We start from the raw sequence: 21,576 nt of genomic DNA on the forward strand, positions 1-21,576 counted from the left end.
ATGCAGCGAGTCAATGACAGCAATAAGAAAACCCTGTTAGTGTGGCTAATGTGGCTGCTAGCACCACAACATATAACATACTGATGCTATGTGACAAATCGTAGGTATGTTACATGTCCAAAGGCATGAGAGCCAATGGATCCATACATGTAAAAGTGTTTTACATTCTGATCCCGAATCCCTTTGCAAAACACTGATACAGTTAAAGTTATGGTTATGGTTAGGGCTGGATTGGAGGACTGGAAACTCTGCTCAAGCGCGTGTTAGAGCCGTGAGCGGCATTCTGTTGGATTCAAAAGAGGATCCGGAGCGTCTCATAAGGATGCAGAAGGGTACCTCTGTGACAAATCATCGGTATGTTACGCATTGAGAATGAGAATGCTCTCGCTAGCATTGATAGGGAAACTAATGATCTATAAAAACTGTACAGTGTGTGACTAACTGCCTCCGCTAAACTGTGAGCCTGCTACATTCCTTCTCCTTTGTTCTGTCACTCACACTGGATGTTGATTAAGTTAAATTTCTGAAAAAATCTGTTTCTGTGTTTTGAGACAACAGAACGACTGACGGATTACTTTAAAGTAACCTGTAAACTACAGGAAACATCATTAAGATGCACAAGAGACGTAAGCCAGATTTTGAAACTATGCCAACATTCATTCTTTCAGGTCTGTTCAAAGCTGCATACACAGAAAGTGGCTGTTAAAGTACGAAGTACATTAAACCTTTGAAACCTGCAGCATACAGGCATTGTACAAAAAATCATCTGCAGGTTATTTCATGATAAAATGTGAATTATACATTCTGAGTGTGTGTGGGTAATTTTTACTGTGTAACAGGTGTGTTAGCTTTTTTGTTTATTCCACTTCATCTCTTAAAATAAAATCAACACACTAAAAATGAAACTTCTGTAAGAAAACAACATTCATGATGCACAATTTTGTGGAAAACGTTTTTTTTTTTTTGTATCAAACAACTTTTATGAATTTTTGTGTAAAGCTCTGAAATGTACCAGCAGTCACTGAACACTTCATCAGAAACCTAAAATGTTTTAAAATGTCATTGTTAAAAGTTTTTGCATGAACTTTTTGGAACAACCGATTCCTGCATCTGTATTTTTTGTTAATCTACAATAACTTGTGAACACCAGGCGCTTCCTCTGCTGTAATTCTAAATGCACTTTCATATCAGATGCAGTATGCACCGCACTCACCGCTACCTAGAAAAGTTCAACTTTGAACTTTGACCATGCACGTGTACTCACGCTGCCGCGCTGGCGCTTTCCTTGGCACAGCAGGAAACCGTTATTGTGCAGTGCAAACAATAGAACTGAATGTGTTTCCGAGCACAGCACTGCATGTGCTGCTTCCAGCGTGAAAGGGCCTTAAATCTGCTTTAAAGGGGAAATGACTGACACTTTTGAAAATAAGCTAATTTTGCTTTACAGAGAAGGAGTTAGGATAAAACAAATAAGACATCAAGTATAATTAATGAACTTTAGAAGTGCTTTTACATGTATATTGATTTCCAGTCCCTTACTGTAAGCAAATCTAAATTGTTTGTTTTCCCAAAATAAAATCTTTTCTTTAACTTTACACAGTTCAAAACTCAGGGAAGTCTATAGTACCATTCCCATTACCAGAGATGGGTTTGTATGACTGCTTGTTGTGGGACTCATCATTCAGCATGGGGTTGTCGGGGGCAGGGTTTGTGACGATGCCCATGAAGAGGGGGGTCAAGGAGGCGTCATCGACGAGAGCAAAAAGAAAAGGGGAGTTTACAGAGAACATGGAGACTGAGCGCATGGAGGTTACAACGGTGGTGGCCGAGGCCTCGACACCTTCTTCACTGAGTTCTATTGTGCTGGCGTGCCGAATGCCGGTCACCGTGAGGGGCTGGTCCGATATCCCAGAGAGGTCAGGACCAGAGAACAGAGAGCCAAGGCCTGATAGATACAATGAGAGAGAGAGAAAAATGTCAAACGCTTGCAGACTAACAAGTTTTGGTCAGTCCCTGCAGGTAACAACAACTTGTGGAACCACACAATTTCATAAGTTTGGCTCTTTTTTTTCATTCTCAGGACCAAAATGAATGCTGAACTGGAGTAATAGTCAGTTGGCGGTTGGCGGTAAAATCAAGGTCTTTAAGTCTGACGTTATTAGCCATGTCTGTGCCCAAATTCCGCTGCAGGTCCCAAAATCAAACGAACACTGCTGGATCACTGAGAGTTGAAAAACTGTCTAAATTCTTTCATCTGTAATAAAATGATCACTGTGGCTGCTCCACCAGGTGTAAAAATTAAGTTTAACACGGTGGTCAGCACTGTTGCCAGCAAGAAGATCCTGAGTTCAATTCCACCATCAGGCTGGGGTGGAGTTTGCATGTTTTCCCTGTGTTTGCGTGGGTTCTCCCCGGGTACTCCGGCTTCCTCCCACAGTCTAAAGACATGCACTTTGTGGGGATAGGTTAATTGAAGTATCTAAATTACCCATAGGTGTGAATGTGAGTGCGTCCCTGTGTGTTAGCCTTGCGACAGACTGGCGACCTGTCCAGGGTGTACCCCCGCCTCTTGCCCCACGACCCTGAAAAGGATAAGCGAATGCGAATGGGATGGGGGATCCAGGCATCCATGAGAACCGAATTTATTAAATTTAACGAAGATAGAAGTTAGCAGGAAGTTAGCTTGCTAGCTCCTATCTAAATATAATATAGCATGTTCTAACTGAGAGATTTCTGGAAAAATTCAAACGTACAGCTCTGCTATCACTTCCAACATAAAAGAAGACAGAAAACTAAACAGCAGTGACGTTTGTAGGGTTACTGAAGTTGGGCTAGCTGGTATATAATGATGTGCTACGTGATCGCTAGCTACACCCGACCAACCAATCACAGCAGATGGCCCCGCCCCTCCCTGAGCCTGGTTCTGCCGGAGGTTTCTTCCTGTTAAAAGGGAGTTTTTCCTTCCCACTGTCGCCAAAGTGCTGCTCATAAGGGGTCATATGATTGTTGGGTTTTTCTCTGTATCTATGAAGCGCCTTGAGGCAACTTTTGTTGTGACTTGGCGCTATATGAATAAAATTGAATTGAATTGAATTGAATTGAATTGAATTGAATTGAATTGAATTACACAGCTATGTTAGCATAACATAAACACAGTGAAGGTGGAGGATGAACGCTAACTTTTTTTTCCACTCGGTAAAAGTTCACATGAGGGTTCCCGATGGTTAGGGACAAATGTAATTGCATGGCAGGATGCTGTAAACGGACCAAACTTCAGTCAGGAGAACAACTGAGATAATCCATCCACAATACGAGGTTAGTCATTCATATACTGCTGCATGGGCTGGGCTGTAGTTACATCGTAAGGTTTTTAAAATGATTAACGGTAATAAAAACCGAGAGAAGCCGACTGTGATTACTGACTGTTTTTAGGGGCTTTTTGAGATTAAATAGAACAAGATATAAAGCATTAAAACATGTTAAAAACACAAAAGCCTTATTAAACGCAGGGTAGTTTGGACCCGGAAGCAGGATTCATCAAGTCATCACTTAAAGACCAGATTATAATTTACTGGGAGGAGGGAGAGACAGAGGTAATAACCTTGCCAATAGTAAACCTTGGACAGCACAACAACTCCCTCTAACATAATGATAAATGAAAACTATTGACTGGTTATAACATTTGAAAAAGTATTAGCTTTGTCTATTCAGTGTAACTGACAAGCAAAGAATGAAACATTTCACATCCCAAAATGGAACACCCCCAATCTCCTATAAAACTTTGCTGTGGCCATCTTATTTTCTCAGCCATCCAGCAGTGACTGCAAGTGTAAAGAAAACCAAGAATAGAAAAAGTAAAAGACCAACCAATAATTTTAAGTCTGCCATATAGATTATAACAACCATAATCAGAGAAGAAATACTTTATACTTGTTAATGAGCAATAGTAAATATTAAAAAGATAAAAACTAAAAGGTTTTTCAGAATGCACTCCTTATTGGTTTCCATTTCAGAAATTGATATGTTTTTGTAGTGCTGTCACTGTTAATCTCATTAAAATGATCATCCCGTTAACGAGCTTACCACGCTAACGCGTTGACGCTGTCCAGCCCCATGCACGGGGTGATCCACGGTAACTCGTTAACGGAGATTTGCCGCGTTAATGCAGTTATGGCGTTAAGGTCATTTTAACGAGATTATTGCTAACAGCACTAGTTTTTTTGTTTTATCTGCACAAAAAAATTACAACCTTTTACATTTTTAAGGGCAATAATTTCTCATAATTATAATTAATTATGAGATCCCTGCAAGCAGCCAATCCCCAAGCTCGGGTCCTCTACCAGAGGCCTGGGAGCTTGAAGGTCCTGCGCAGTATCTTAGCTGTTCCCAGGACTGCGCTCTTCTGGACAGAGATCTCCGGTGTTGTTCTGCTGGAGCCACTCGCCTAGTTTGGGAGTCACCGCACCTAGTGCTCCGATTACCACGGGGACCACCATTACCTTCACCCTCCACATCCTCTCGAGCTCTTCTCTGAGCCCTTGGTATTTCTCCAGCTTCTCATGTTCCTTCTTTCTGATGTCGCTGTCATTGGGAACCGCTACATCGATCACTACAGCCGTCTTCTTCTGTTTGTCTACCACCACTATGTCCGGTTGGTTAGCCACCACCATTACATATATATATATATATATATATATATATATATATATATGTCAAAAATGACATCACTTGGGGCAGGTAATGGTGGACATGCGATAGTTTGAGCTGACGTCTGTTCCAACGTAGGAAGTGTTACAAACAGCTGATCGGATCGGCAAAGCGTGTTTCTGAATATTATGTTTTTGTTGCTGCAAGTGCTTTTTATGCAATTTTTGCAAAGCTATATGTGGAAGGAAACTGTGACCTAGGACAAGCTGATGGCATAAGATGTAAGTACGACTCCTCCGGTTTCATATGCAAAAAAAATTATTGCGCTAGCTTACGAGGTTGCAGTTCTATCGGGATTTAAAAATAGTTGCGCAAAACAGAGCGTGCCCGCTCCGACCAGCTTTAAAGGGTTAAAGATTTTTTTGTAAGTATTCACTGTGTTAAAGATTGATGAAAACTATTAAAACTCTCTTTGAATTCCAGCATACATTCTTTGTGTTTATTCTGCATTTACTTCATTGAATTGCGTAAATGTCTGCTACAATCTTAAATTATAAAGTTGAAAAAATGTAATTGGAGCCAGGCTATTGATCAAGTAATTGCAATTAATAACAGAAAATTGTAAGATTAATTAGTTATTTTTTTCATCATCATCATCATCATCAACTTTATTTATAAAGCACTTTAAAACAACCACAGCTGACACAAAGTGCTGTACATTGGAACTGTAAAATAAAATTACATGAGATATAAATAAAACACAAATAAAAGAAGAGTGAAATCATTAATTAAATAACTACTGCATTAAAAAAGAAACTAAGTCTCACTGAGGTTAAAAGCCAAGGAATAAAAGTGGGTTTTAAGACGTGATTTAAAAGTGGACAGTGAAGGGGCCTCTCTAACATGCATGGGCAAATTATTCCATAATTTTGGAGCCACAATAGAGAAGGCCCCGTCCCCTCTGAGCTTCCTCCTGGATCTCGGTACCTCCAGGAGCAGCTGGTCAGCTGACCTGAGAGACCGACAGGGTATGTGGGGATGAAGAAGCTCAGAGAGGTAAGGCGGGGCAAGACTGTGTAGGCATTTAAAAACAAACATAAGAATTTTAAAATTAACTCTAAAAGACACAGGCAGCCAGTGCAGAGAGGCCAGCACGGGGGTTATATGCTCTCTTTTTCGAGTTCCTGTTAGGAGTAGTGCAGCCGCATTTTGAACCAGCTGCAGACGTGAGAGCAATGACTGACTGACCCCCACATAAAGTGAGTTACAGTCATCCAGGCGGGAAGAAATAAAAGCATGGATCACTGTTTCAAGGTGCTGCCTCGAAAGAAAAGATTTTAGTCTTGCCAGTCGCCTTAAATGATAAAAACTGGACTTCACCACTGCTCTGATTTGGTTGTCCAATTTAAAATCACTGTCCAACTTAAAAGCAAGGTCAGTAACAACAGATTTAAAATAGACTTCCAGGGATCCTAAAACAACAGAGGAGGACTCACAGGGACCACTGGGTCCAAACACCAACACTTCTGTTTTCTTTTTATTAAAATTTAAAAAGTTTCGAGCCAACCAAGCTTTAATGTCATCTAGACATGTCAAGAGAGGTTTTATGGAGATGGCATCCTTGCGTTTTAGTGTCAAATAAATTTGGCAGTCATCGGCATAACAGTGAAATGAGATCCCATGCCTTCTAAGGATAGAACCCAGAGGCAGTAGATACAGAGAAAAGAGCAGTGGCCCTAAAATTGAGCCCTGTGGGACACCACATGACAGAGGAGCAGAAGACGATTCGTAACCGAGAAGGCTGACAGAGAAAGTTCTATCTGATAAATAAGACCTAAACCAATTAAGTGCAGTGCCACCAATACCCACTACATCATGTAATCGAGAAGTTAGAATATTGTGGTCTACTGTGTCAAAGGCAGCAGTTCGGTCGAGCAAGACAAGAACAACATGGTTACCAGAATCACATGCCAGAAGGATGTCATTAAAAACCCTTAGTAATGCAGATTCTGTGCTGTGAAGGGTTTTAAAACCTGACTGAAAAACCTCAAAGATTCCATTTTCATCTAGAAAATCTTTCAGTTGACTAAAAACAATTTTCTCTAAAACCTTGGAGACTAAAGGCAGCTTGGAAATAGGCCTATAGTTCGCTAAAACTGTGTGATCAAGGCCAGGTTTCTTAAGCAGTGGCTGTACTACTGCATGTTTGAAATTTGCAGGAACCATACCAGAAGACAGACTGCTGTTAATAATGTCAAGGACATACTGTTGTATACTAGGAAAAATTTCTTTAAAGAATTGTGGAGGGACAGGATCCCGTGGGGAACCTGTGGGCTTAATATGGCGAACCACATCCTCTAAAGTGGAGAGGGTCACAAGCTCAAACTGAGTGAAAACAGCAGCGCAAGGGACAGAGACAGAGGGTCAGAGTCAGGAGCTGTGATAAGAGCCCTGGTGGTGACAACCTTTACAATGAAAAAGTTCAGAAAATCATTGCAAATCTCAGGAGAAACTTCCAAACAGACATTCAAAGGAGTATTAAGAACAGTGTCAATGGTCCTAAATAACACACGTGGGTTATGACAGTTGGAAGAAATAATATTTGCAAAATATTCCCTTTTTGCCTCTTTAACAGTGTTCTGGTAGCGATGCCAGCAGTCTTTGAGAATTTGAAATGATACATGCAGTTTATCCTTTTTCCGCTTCTGTTCTGCTCGACGACATTCCCTCTTAACAGCACGACTGCTCTCATTAAACCAAGGCTCAGGTTTAGCCTTAAGCTGCCTGGTTTTTAAAGGAGCCACAGAGTCCATGATTTTTTGACAGCAAGAATTAAACCAGGAATGTAGGTCTTCTGTGTCAGAGGAAACAAAGTCAGAAGGCCCGCCGAGCTGATTAAAAGCAGCAGAAAACTGCGCAGCAGTGGCGGGGTTAATAACCCGACAGCACCGAGTAGCAGCGCCAGGTTTAACTGCGGTATATGTCAAACCAACGTTGAATAACACAGGCATATGATCTGAGAGTGCACAGTCACAAATCTCCAAGTCAGTGACAGGCAGACCATATGACAGAACAAGGTCCAGTGTGTGTCCGTGCTCATGTGTAGGGCCACGTACGGACTGTACCAGGCTAAAAGAGTCAATAAGGCTTAAAAAGTTTATCAGGACAGCATACATGTATATTAAAATCTCCAACAATAAGAACACTATCATAGTTGGGCATAATCCCAGCTAAAAAATCAGAAAAGTCGTTTATGAAGTTCTTATTGTATTTCGGGGGGCGATAGATGACAGCGCAGAAAACCGGGTTTGTACGACTCACCTCAAATGAGGTAAGTTCAAAGCTGGAGAACGAAGGCTGTAGAAAACACTGCTTACATTTAAAATCCTTTTTGTAAACAGTCACTGTGCCTCCACCTCTGCCTGACGTCCGTGGCGAGTTAAAATAGCAACAATCCACAGGTAAAAGTTCAGATAGAACACTGGACTCACCAACACTCAGCCACGTCTCAGTCACACACAGAAAATCCAGATCACGGGAACTGAAGAAGTCCCGAAGAATAAAAGTTTTGTTTAAAGGTGATCTGGCGTTCACCAGGCCAATCCTAGCGGGAGCTGGAGTTGGCGCTCGGGGTTCAGGAGGTCCAGAAACCCGCCGCAGCGATCTCAGATTCCGATAATGTTGACAGCGGAGGTTTAGCCTGGGAGGGCATGGGCAGCGAGGCCGAGGAGCATCATCATCAAAGCCGACCACAGGCACCAAACAGGCATCAACAGGATCCAGAAAACGCCGAGACGCAAACAACCTTGGCAAGAATCCATGCACTGGTCGGAAAACAGCAGAATAATTCTTTAGGTAAACCTTTAGCTTCACCAGGCGACCGCTTCGTTTACCCCGGCGACGAGGACGCTTTCGCCGGGAAGGTAGCGTGGGAACCCGGTACAGGTAACCCGGGGTTTCCGATGCAAATGGGGGCAGGGGTTGCTGCCCACCAGCTCCAAAGGACACAATATTTTGGACCACAGGTTTGAGGTCCAATAGTGTCTGGCGATCATACCTCAGCAGAGACTTTGTTTCATGGATGACACAAATTAAAAATAACATAAACAGGAACAAACTTGGCGGTGACAGACGAGCAGCCACACACACCGGCGCCATCTTGCCAAAACCTTGGGATGGAGCTGGACTTAAATCTATTGACAGCACTAATATATATATACATATATATATATATATACACTCAAGTACAGTCAAGTATATATATATACATATATATATATATATACACTCAAGTACAGTCAAGTATATATATATATATATATATATATATATATATATATATATATATATATATATATATATATACACTCAAGTACAGTCAACGGTCAAAGCCAAATAACATAAGGCAAATTTGAAATCTAAACTAAGGCATAAAAAATGTATCTTTACCCTGTCTTGCTCGAAGGCTTTTAAGTACATGTGTTTCTGTGTGTTAAAGTGTGCAAGTGAATAATTGAGTTCATGTAAGCCTTTAAAAGACAATATGGTGGATGCAATGAAGAGAAGTGAGCATATCAGCATTCTGAAGTTTGTGCAGTATCTTTAAAATAAAACCCATCCTGACTCTGAGTGGTGCTGACAAACTAGTTTATGTTAGGGTGCCAGTACAATCTGTGGGTATCTCAACTTCCATAACGTTGACCTCAAAGCTACACGGTTTCATAAAGAGTCAATAAATTCTGAACTTTACTGTTGGACAACTGCTATCTGTTGTTCCATTTTGTTTAAATACAACTTTAAGTGGCACTCAACCAACGCAGATGCCAACAGACTTAATAAACTGATCCGTAAGGCCAGCAATGTTGTGGGGATGGAGCTGGACTCCCTCAAGGTGGTGTCGGAGAGGCGGATGCTGTCCAAGATAAAGACAATGTTGGATAACACCTCCCACCCACTCCATGACATGTTGGTCAGTCACAGGAGCTCGTTCAGTGAGAGACTGAGATTACGGAAAAGCACCACTGAACGACACAGGAAATCATTCCTGCCTGTGGCTCCCTGTACAACGCATCCACTTAACACACTGGTTACTGCTACAGCTACACATGTTTCTTTTCCAGCTATTTATTAATGAGTGACTTACGTATGTATGTATGTATATATATGTATATATTGTACTATTCTTAGTTAGCGTATTGTCTGTCTTGTCTTAATGTTGGTTTAAAATGGAGCACTGTAACAAAAAATAATTTCCCCCAGGGATCAATAAAGTATTCTGATTCTGATTTATTGTGGTTGCAAATACTGAATTTCAACTGTCTGATTAGTCAAAGGTCACCTAAACGTTTCTCTGTAGAGCACCCACAGTACGATTGTAGGGAGCCATCTAGGGTTGAATAGGTTGCATCCACCCCCTTTAACACCCATTTGGAAACACTTTTGACAGAAAAACTTATTTTGAAATATAAAATCTTCCAGTGTGTGATGAACTGAAGGTAAATGTCAGAAGACCGTAAAATCTGGAGGAGCTTGAGAGACTTGCCATAGAAGAATGGGCTGGGATTGCTCAGGAGAAGCATATGAGACGTGTTGAAAACTACAACAAGTGACTGCGGGCTGTCAGTATCAGGAGACCTAAAAACTTTAGCCCTACTATGTTTTTTGTTTGTTTGTTTGTTTAATAATTTTGTTTCGGTGTTCATCCAAAATTCATAACAGGACTAACAATTTTGTCCTCAACTGTAAGTCCAAAGACCAAGGAAATCCTCGAAATTCAAGATGTCTTCAGTGACTCGTTCAGTTTCTTACCCATGTTGGTCAGAGCCGCCTGGAGCTCCTTTTGGTACTCCAGCTTCAATTTAGGCAAGTTCACCTGCATCAGTTTCTCCTGAGGTAGAGATCTGTAGAGGTCGGAGATGTTTAGTTTGGAAAGCACTGACAACAGGTTTCCTCTGGGAAGGATGATTAAGAAGCTGGTGTTTCCCTTGAAGGGAAAACTGGCAACCTGGACAAGAGAAGATGATATTTTGTCTGTGTCTTTTCCCCAACTTCATCTCAACATATAAACTAAAAGTTGAAGGGAACAGGCTGGAAGATGAGCCTTGCAACTTTGGATGGGAAACTGAGAAATCATTTGTAACTTTTGTTGTTGCCTTTGGCATGAGACCATGGATTAACCTCCTGAGAACCAGCCTATTCATTTATGTCCTCTGTAATGTACTTTTGTTTCTGGTCTACATCTTTTGATTTCTTTGACCGATCCTAATACGTCCTTTTTAAACAAAGAGTCTCTGTGGCTTTTAAACCACAAAACACGCTGCGCCAAAACTTGGTCCACCCCAAGGATTGGGTCCCCGACACAAACAGAGTAACATAGTGTACGCTGTTAAGTGCAGGAGGATTGCCAGGATTTATACATCGGGGAAACCAAACAACCTCTGGCTACAACACAGAAGAGCCACCTCGTCAGGCCAGGACTCTGCAGTCTATGCACACCTACAGGCCAGTGGACACTCTTTCAATGATGAGGATGTAACATCCTGGACAGGGAGGAACGCTGGTTTGAGGGCGGAGTCAAGGAGGCCATTTACGTGAAAAGGGAAAGACCATCTCTGAATGGAGGAGGGGCCTAAGGGTACATCTGTCACCATCTTACAGTTCTGTGATTGCAGCCATTCCCCAACTCTCTGTAAATGGGACTCGTGGCCACTGATCAGTGAGCATGACAAGTTGTATATTAATGATCAAGCAACTGACCTCATTATGCAAATATACTGTTTATAAGGTTGGGCAAAGCTGCAGTCAGCTGAGACTGAAGAAGTCACCTGGATGAGTGACGAAACGTTTCTCCCACTGAAAACGTTACGTCCAGATGAACAGAATCAACTTTTGGGACTAATAAGTCCTGGTGTATTAAATAGATGACATCCTGGGCTTTACATTGATATCTCGTGTGTTTAACTCCAAAGAGGAAGGAAATCACAAAAAAAGTTTAATAGGAAGATTCATTTTCCTTTGGTTCTCAGGATTAAGGCATGGCATAGGTGAGCTTCCACAGCTGCTATAAGACAAACAAATTTAAGATTTTTATAGAATTAAAAAAAATAACTAATCTTGACATCTTATCACAAACAACAAATATGCTTTTCAAGTCACATGGTCAGTGTTGCCAACTTAGCGACTTTGTTGCTATATTTAGCGAGCTTTCAGACCCCTTAGCGACTTTTTTTTCTAAAAAAAAGACGTGAAAGCGCTTTTACTTTCAACAAGCAGCGGGTGCTGTAACGCAGTCAGTTCTTCTTTTACTCTTTTACTCTTATGCTGTTTAGTGTAAAAGTGTAAAACTACTTATACACACACACACACAGTAACTCCACCAGAGCGCCTATTTCGGGTCACTTTTGCCGGTCCAAGCCCGGGTAAAGGAGCAGGGTTGGAATTGTGACATTGAAAAAACAATAATTGCTAAAATAAATTTAATTTGTAGTTCTAAATAAACTCTAAATGCATTTAGGACGTTTTTTACTCACTTTATGTCTCTTCCACGATGTCATTTCTCTCTCCAACAACGTAGGTTACAATTAGATTAGCATGACCAATTATGCAAATTAGGCGATGACGTCATTTAGCGACTTCTAGCGACTTTTAGGACAACCAATAGCGATTTTCCTTACTGAGGAGTTGGCAACACTGCACATGGTTTCTGTCTATGTTAAATGTTGTGCTACCCCAGACGTTGGTGTTACCTGTGCTTCCAGTTTGGAATCATACATCAGGCGTAAAGGGTACTGGACAGATTTCATCATGTCCACTGACACAGAGTTCTGGCTGTCCAAGTAAAACTCTCCCTTTGATGTTGCTTGTGGGTCAAACTGTGTTTGCCACTGACCTGATGAAAAGTGGAAAAAAGTCAGAATCATTAGCAACTTAAATTCAGTTTATTTCTCAGTTGTTGAAGCAGCTGTAGATAATCACATTGTATCACGGCTTGTCTTTACAGTGCTCATTAATAGCATGAGATGCTTCCCTGGTTTGTACAATGTGCTGTCTGGTTATATGACAGTGGTACTGTTTCTTGAGAATGATGTCCTCCTTGGCCAGGACAGATTTTTTTTTTTGCAGTTTTCACAATTCTGAGAGCTTTTTTCTCCCTTTAGAAAACTTTGATTTATTTGTCCTGTTAATGAGCAAGGATTTAGCTTTGTTCCATCTTTTCTCTGACTGTAAAACACAATAATGAAGAGTTTTGTTTTGTGGAGTGGGTCACCTTTGAAGTATACAGCATTCATGAGCATAAGCACCACATCATGTGGAATACTTTCTAGGAAGTTGGGGATGTGTCCATTGGTAACATTCTCAACCCATTGGTTGACCTCGTCCATAGAGACTAAAGGAACAGGCTGTGATTTGTACCTGGAAAATTCATATCAACATGGCACATACAAGACAAGAGTAATGAACAGACATTTAAGAGAGGTATCTATTCTCATTTTTACCTATTTTTTTACCTGCATCAAATATAAAATTATATATTTTAACATGACGTTTTGTATTATGCAGTGAACATTTCTGACCATGCTCTCAGGCCCTCTTTAGCTTTCTTCTTAATATCTTAATTGATTTTGAGCATTGTTGCACCACCTAGCAAACTGGAAGACTGTAAAACCATAAACAAACAGGAACGTATGAAACAAATTCGATTTATCCCTTTATTCCACCAAAAAAGTGTTTTTTTTAACTTGGCTGCTTCTCTGGAACTTTGTGCAATACTTTCCCAAATGTAAATTATACCTGTGCAGAGACTCTTCAACAAAGGACGCCTTCACTTTAAATCCTGAGAGAGAAAGGACAGGAAAAATACAAATAGAAGTCCAGATTTATACCAATCTTACGATAAATCACCACAAGTACAATATTCATCATCTCATACCTGGCTTCAGGTACATGCGTGCCGCTACCTCCAATGATGTGTGGCTAAAATGAGGTACAAGGCTTCCCAGTGCATGATGGTAGCATGCCAGACCGTGGGCATGAAGGGTCTTTAGTAGCAGCTTCTCTGTCTCAGTGCGAGCACCTTCGAGAAAAATCAGATCACATAATAAAACCAAAGAAACATTTCATACCAGCTCCTGAACTTCATCACAACATGTCTGCTTCTGTCTTGTGTAGAAAAGTACTAAATGTAGGCTGCTGGTGTTGATGATGTTTGTTCCTTTTGCATGTGCACTGCCACAGAAAAAAGAAAACTCACATTAGACAAACAGCTTCTTTGTAGTTGAATGAAACCACATTTAAAACCAGATCAGAATTACTGGCAGACTTTCTGTTGTTTTGGGTTCAGGAGTTGTGCTTCTCCTATTTTCATATTAATTCTGTCTCTCTTGTTCACTTTAAGTTCAAACCAAACTTTCAGCCAGCTGGCACTGGATACAACGAAGTCAAATATCAAACTTCATTAGAAGGTGGAAATGACCATTTTTAACATTGTTGACAGTAAAGCCCAGACCCTTCCATCAAATTCAGTGCCTCGTCTTCATATTTTCAGGAAGTGATCAAGAATTTCACAGGTTTCGTCTTGTGACGGTGCTCGCAAATCATATTTCACAACGTTTGTCAGATAAAGAGATGAACCTCTAACCCACAACTGACCTAAGGTGAGTTGACCGAGGGCAAAAGCAAGACTGAGCGGTGAGAGGATGACATTGGGCTGCTGTGGACTAACAGGAAGATTTTCCAGGAGCTGCAAACCCAGTTGCTCGGTGGCCTTTCCTATTGCCCTGTGTGCCTCAGGGCTGAACGCTCCTCCACAGCTGTCACCCTCTGACGCCTCGTCTTCTTCTGTTTTACTGACACTTGTAGGTGCTGGACTGGGCTCTTCCTGAAGACATGAGAACAGACTGGGTTATTTTCTAGTGTACAGTTACAGGGAGAGTATTTCCCCTTAGTTATTTAGACTGAGGTTCTTCTTACAGTGAGTCCCAGATGGCAGAGACAAAGCAAGAGAAGAAGAGGATACAGCTTCATCTTTGAACAGTCAACCTGAAAATGTAAGGAAGAAGAACATATTTCATTTTAATGAGAATTATTATTCATCAACAGCAAAATGAGAATGGAAAGAGCCATCAAAGTCCGACACTGGAGACGTCCCAGACACGTGTACAGAGTTACTCTTTTTTAAGATCTCTTTTGATTGAGTTTTGAACTGATTAAAAGAATTCAGGCACCCAGTTTCCCTGAGAGAAAGTCCCACTGGGTGCAATTCAGTGATTTTTATTTATTTACTTTATAAAATGTTACTTTCTTATTTTAAAAAAAATGTTATTTTTCTCATTGCTAATTTAAGTCTTTTAACCAGAAAGAACACAGCTACAGAAATGCTGAGAAAATATTATCCAGCAGTAGTTTTTTCCATTTGCACCAATAAGAACGCAGCTACAGTGATGTCACTCGCTGGTTTTGCCATCCCAATCTTGTTTTGTGTTTTGATGTGATGAGCAAGACAACAACAACAATGTTTTAGGAATAAAAATCATGTTACCATGTTAACACAGTATATGAGTTACACCTCAGAGTACACCCGAGTACACCTGAGGCTCAGGGCTGGGCTGGGACAAAAAATCAGCCCGGGCATTTTGACTGGAGACCGGCCCACCAGGTATTATAGGAAAAGCCATAAAGCCTTTGAATGAAAACAAACGTCGTTGTGACAGTGATGTACAGTCTTGTTGGTATATATGTATCAATCTGATAAACTTAAACCTGCACCATCCTCCCTGTTCTGGTATTCTAAACAGTGCTTAGCTGAAACCCAAAGAGCTGGTCGAGTTAACCTCCTGAACTATCTACAACACATGGTGGAAACCTGAAATTAAGACAGAGAAGACTAGAGGTGAGACATGACCATTACTGAATATTAAAAATAATAAATGACAGATTTAGTGATATTTTCATAAACTATTTATTTACCACATCAATTAACAGCACGGCAGGGCAAAATATTTTTCTAACATGGCTTTTAAAAGTGAAAGGAGACAGAAAGACAGGTGAGAAAGAATAAAACTTAACTGACTTTTTGATGGCATCTTACACAAAGTACTGGTACAGAATCTAGAAAATGTGGGAAAATGCTGGCATCATGTACAGTACTTTCTTCTGAAGAAATTATGTTGGGACCCTGAAAAAAACTTGCACTTTGGCGACAGTGGGAAGGAAAAACTCCCTTTTAACAGGAAGAAACCTCCAGCAGAAGGGTAAGATCAGAATATCTCTTAGCTGGTGATATTAGCATTTAGATCAAAGTACAGCCTCACACAGCTGCTAGCACACCAGCTGTGCAGGCTTTCATCTCTGTACTATAACTGTGAGCTGACGGTGATGTTTAAGGTGATTTGAGCTGATTGTTGGAATTTGGTGCTCTGTAAATAAAACTGAATTGAATTGCATTCATGTTCTGCTGTCAATATGTTGATATTTCTTTTGAATTATGAATTATTCATTGGTGCCTGGCTTCATTTGCATCTGTTCCAGGTTTTCCAGATGACAAACGTTCGGCTTCTTCCAGCTCTCAGACCTCTCTCCAGTTCTTTAGTCTGCATTTCATTGGAACTTCAGCAGAGTGAGAAGAGGGAACCGTGAGACAGAGAGCTCAGTTTGTATTCGCAATGTGTGTGTGTTATGAACACCACTGAACTATAACTTTATTAGTATTGTCATACATGAACAACAGGTGACCCCAGTTTCAGGAAAACACTGGAGATCACATCATAAATTAACAATAAAGCAACAACAACATATAAGCGTGTGGGACAGCAGGAGGCTGAAAAACTCCTAAGTTGACTTCTATAACTAGCCTTGTGAGGGCGCTACTGGCAACATGTTTTAATAGGTTACAGAGATACCTGAAGGTGCTTTTGTCATACGACACACGGCAGCTGCAGTCCTGACCCACTGAAACTAATCAAGTGAATCATTAGAAGTTGACGTAATCACACTTTTCTGAAACATTTAATAGAATGTAAGCAGAGGTGGAAAGCATTCTCAGACGGGCGATTATAATGTTCACAGGGAGGTGTGGGTCACACATCAGTGTGGTGCACACATGTGGTCTCAATTACCCCGTCTGAGATTCCTGAAACACTTCCCAGACGGAGGGAAAAGGACAGAAAGTTTGTGAGCAAAGCTTGAAGAAGTCCTCGTTGTGTGTGATGTCCTTGTTGTTCTGGACTAAAGTTTCTGAGGCTACGTCCACACTAATGCGTTTTCCTTTGAGGTTGCAGGTTGAATCGTCTTGTGTTTCACGCATGCGCAGGACTGGAACGTAAGTGTTTGAATGTGGATGTGCAACTCTGTGAAAACGACTGAAAATGCTAGTGTGGACGTGGAGTTTTCAAATCTATCCGAGCTAGTGTGGACGTAGCCTTAAAGCTGCAGGATGCTGAGGAGAAACACTGACATGACTCCATCAGCTCAGTTCACAACATTTTAAATGCAGTAATGTAAATGAGTACATTTGTACTTTAATGAAATGCTGATAATTACTCTGCAGTCCAGACTCACCAGCCAACACCTCTGAGTGTCCATCAGAGGGCGACAAACACTCAGTGATATCCGCCAGAGGCAGCAGAGGAACTTCAGCTCACATGTGGTGTAACAGCAAAGCGCACACGATCACTTTAAATGCAGCTGCAGACGGTCTAATTGTAATCTGATTACATATCATGTTGAAATTCAGATTGGTGTCAAACAACATTTTAAATGTTTACATTCTGAGCCTCAATATTTTTCTACTGAAAATCAGCTAAATCAGTCTCAGTGGGTGGACCCAGAACCAGATCCGCTGAAGGAATCCGAGGCTCTGTAACAGGGCAGTTCCCAGATGGATCAAGGATTCACACTGGATCCGGTTTAGCGTGACTCATTTTCCAGATTACCCCGGATAAACCCCCGTATCATAGCTGCTGATTTTGTCCACAGTCTAAAATTAAACTGAAATATCTCAAATCTATCTGTCCAACACACAGACAGCTCTATAGTTCAATGTTTATTTTAACATGTTTGCTTTTACTTAAGTCTTGAAAAAAATTCTGCTTCTTTCTTCCATCAGTGTGAAACGGTCACTATCATTGGCCTGGTGTGTCCGTATCAGTGAAGACTGAGATTAGATTAAAGATGAAATCAGATTTATCTTCTAAATCTTACTAATTGTTTCCATAATGGCAGAAATAACAGAGTGCGATTAAAAAAAAGAAGACGACCTTTTTGCAGTTCATCATTTCTCCCCTCCTAGTATCACGAGCATATTCATATTCCTCAATCCAGTGGATTAAAATGGACGTTCTGGCCTTTACTTATCTGTTGCCATGGTGAGTCATGCTCTTCTGATGATGGCTAATTGTCAAACTAACTCTGACCGAACTAAAAACACTGACTTGGCGATCTCGGATATAATAAACTTGAGTTTGTGAACCTGCTTCCTGGAGCAGAGCCCTGATTATTCTGTCAGTTTGCTTCATTTTGAAATGATTGTCTGTCCTTTTGTGTGTATTTAACTCTCAATTGTCATTTTTTCCAAATGTAAAATTAAAAGAATTTAATGTTTCACCTCTCATCCGAGAAGCTTCTTCAGTTCTAAGGTCAAATGGTGGAGAGTCCCAGATATAAACCTAGTGGGAGTATCTTCAAGCAACTTAAAGAAGTCCAGACGCTTTTCTTTGTAAGCTCCTTTGACTACGATGACCTGGATGACTGAGAACCTTCACAGACTCTCTCAGAAACAGTTCATAACTTCCCTTCAACTCATTCATGTCACCTAAAAGGTAAACCTGTTTCTCCATCACCTGTTCAGCTCTGATGATCCAGTAAGGACATCTCCTGGTTTCATCTTCATGTTTCCCTCTCACCACATATACAAACCAACATCATGACCAGCAGCTTTACAGCTGTGGCTCCAGCAAACATCAGGTGATACTAGAAACTAATATTAAATAAATTCTAACAACAGCTGATCAAGTTTAAAGGCGCTTCTGCTGTTTAACGCGACCTCCGCTAGTTTCCTCTTTCTGGCGCAAAGCGGGAGATAAACAAGCAAGAGAGACGGGACTTGCAGCAGAAACGCCGATCAGCTGATCATTGATCAGTTTCATGATTGAAGTAGCAGCAGGAGAGGGAGGGGGGAGAATGAGAGAAGAAGAGGCAGCTGTGCAGCAAAGAGGAAGAAAAAATCCAGCTTTTTGTCTTTTTTTTATTGCAGCTGAAGTACGGGACAAATCGCATTTATTTTCAGCTCAATACGAAACGCGTAATATTAACTCTGAATACCAGAGGATTCAGTTTTTTACGGGACAGTTGGCAACTCTACTAACTAACCTTATGAATAAAATAAAGTTCACTATCAGTAACATCATAGCACCACCCAGCTGTATAGAAACTCCGTCATGCTAGCTAGTAGCAGTACGAGTTATTGTAACTGACTGTAAAAAGTCAGCATAACAAAAATAAACTCCATGTAAACTTGGTTTATATCTGACCCAGAGACAGCAGGTCATAACTTCTTACCTGAAGTTCAGTTCACCTGACGCTCGCACCAGCAGCCGCCTCGGGTCTCTCCACCTCCCCTTTCCCCCATCCACCTGCTGGCCTCCACCACTTGCTAATTTTACTGAATCTGTGAAAGCTCCACCGTAGCCACTACCAAACAAGTGAGTTATTTTTACACGTCTGTCAGCATCTGTCCAATCCGCCACCTTTCACTGTTTACACGGTTACGAAAAAAAGACAACAACAAAACATCGCCCATTTAAAACGAAAAATTACCATCGGGCATACCGGACAAATGCCCAGTATGCCCAATGGCCAGTCCAGCTATGCCTGAGGCTCAGGGAAACAGGTTCAGAAATATTCTGTACTGGACCTAAACACTGAACAAGTAGAGTTTACGTCCTGTTCTGAATGCTAAACCAAGAACATCCCTGTGGTGACAGTTGTGTCTCATCCTCTAGGAACCAAAGATAACAGTTTAAGATGAAACATAAGACCAACATCTGCACACTCCTCCGTATGAAAGCTTTCAGGGTTATTGATATGTAAATATTCCCTCGCTAGGTTCAGACTCAGTTGACGTTTCAGATATGGCTGCTGTGTTTACCAGGAGACTAAAGGTTACTGTTTCAGAACCTCTTTTGGCTGCAGTACGCAGCATACACATGACAGGGAATGAACAGAACCGCATAAATACACCATCACTACATAAAAGGATCAGGCTCACCATTATATACATACTGCTCTGCAGAGTGCACTTCAACATGTAAGAACTTACGTACGGATATTGTAGTTAAAAGTCGCTGACTGCAAATTTTTCTCTAGAGATCAAATGCACAAAGGTTTCGGTAGATGAAGACATCCTTGAACTCACCTGGTTTTTGTCCGATGTGGAGACAGATGATGGGGATCAAAAGGGTTTAAAAGGTGAGATAAAATAAAAGTAAAGAAAGACAAACCAACCTTCTCCAGGCTGGACAGCGTAGCGCCTGGACCCGACTACTACCACCCCTCTGCTGGCTAGTTAATGATCAACTCGGTGCCTGCTGCCGCCACGCAATGTAAAAAACATCCTACAGTCTGACAGACAAGCTGCTTTTCAAACTGTAGGATGTTTCTCTTCACAAGCTGCCAGACTGAAAACACTGCTGGGAAGTTATTTAGCTTCAATGAACAGGAAGTAATACTACGATGCTGTACTTTCTCTTAATGTTAACTTTATAGTCCAAAATACTTTCTGCATGAAGTGAGTCCCCTTCACCAACACAGGTTTTACTTTAGTCACAGCTCACACAGAACAACAGTTATGGTAAAAAGCATGATATCATTTAACACTGACAGCGTACACATGGTGTAAATAAGTCATGAAGCCTCTGGGTAAATGTTTACTTTATTATTACATTTGTTTTTTTTACTTTACAAGGAGAGACTTTTTTTTAGCAACAGTGCAAGAAGCTTTGTTAAATATTCTAAAATGACAAATAAAGTAACTCTGAATCTACAGAGCACATTACAAATAATAAAACTTTCTTTCAATAACAGGTTAAACCTTCAAACTCCACCAATCATTTGGCCCCTGGAAGCATCTTCTGGAAAATTAAACAATCACGCCGTCTGGCACAAAAACACCAAAGAGCTGGGAAAACGCGTCATAAAGAGCTGGAACAGCAGCTTACTGCCGTTTGATTTCGGAGCCAAAAAATCGAGTATAACTTGTAGGTGCAGGCTGGTATTTTATAATCATTAAGTGCAGTTTGAAAATGATTGTGTGCTGAGAAAATGTGTAGAACCATAAACAAAGAAGCCTCTTTCTGCACAAGTCAGCACAGGTTAGGTTACTAAAACAGCTAAGCTCAAATAAGTGTAACGAAGCTGTGCCCAGTTAGACTTCAAGGGAAAATGATAAAAGCTTAATTAATTTAATACCAACGTTGGGCCGCAGTGAACAAAGCAAATAAACATCAATTAAACTTCACAATGAAAGCTAAGTTAAACATAGCTGCACAGCTGGTAATCAAAGCTGGAGCCACCACGTTTCCCTGGACTGAAACACAGTTTCTTGTGCAATGATCCTCCACGTTGGAGCCTTCGTGTTGCGTGCACATACGTTCAGCAGAGAGTGGGCGAGTGTTTGTCTTGTTCTGACCGCCGGGTTCCAGCCTGACGCCCCCACAGAGCAGCTCAGAAACAAACACCGTCCTCCCTCCGCCTACAACCACTTTCACCCTCGAGTTTCAGCACAGCTTCCATTATAAGTAAATGCACAGCCTAATTCAAGAGTCGCTCCTGTTACTGTTCAAATGATGACAGCAACATTTGAGATTTTAGCAGTTTAGCGCACGTTTAGCTGCGTGGCTTTCCTTTTTGGTTTTGCTGACTGTGCACGTGCCCTCT

General features: G+C 41.1%; 1 protein-coding gene across 2 annotated transcripts; it reads right to left on the reverse strand.

Moving 5' to 3' along the window:
- Window positions 1–632: 632 nt before the first annotated feature.
- serpinf2a (serpin peptidase inhibitor, clade F (alpha-2 antiplasmin, pigment epithelium derived factor), member 2a) lies at window positions 633–20,203 on the reverse strand. 2 transcript variants are annotated; one of them, XM_085289970.1, is made up of 9 exons: window positions 20,146–20,203; window positions 14,617–14,685; window positions 14,296–14,524; window positions 13,577–13,720; window positions 13,438–13,480; window positions 12,914–13,059; window positions 12,393–12,535; window positions 10,456–10,651; window positions 633–1,945 (listed from the first exon to the last, which is right to left on the reverse strand). In XM_085289970.1, exons 2-9 carry the CDS (start codon window positions 14,668–14,670, stop codon window positions 1,602–1,604), a joined length of 1,299 nt encoding a protein of 432 aa, XP_085146096.1. In that variant the 5' UTR covers window positions 14,671–14,685; window positions 20,146–20,203; the 3' UTR covers window positions 633–1,601. The 2 variants fall into 2 exon arrangements, with proteins under 2 accessions (XP_085146096.1, XP_085146095.1); XM_085289969.1 differs by having other exon boundaries at window positions 20,057–20,193.
- Window positions 20,204–21,576: the final 1,373 nt, after the last annotated feature.

Source organism: Mchenga conophoros, linkage group LG10 (assembly GCF_057382185.1).
Source record: "Mchenga conophoros isolate Kocher_MC1m ecotype Shallow Benthic linkage group LG10, M_conophoros_male_GT1.1, whole genome shotgun sequence".
Taxonomy (NCBI): Eukaryota; Metazoa; Chordata; class Actinopteri; order Cichliformes; family Cichlidae; genus Mchenga; species Mchenga conophoros.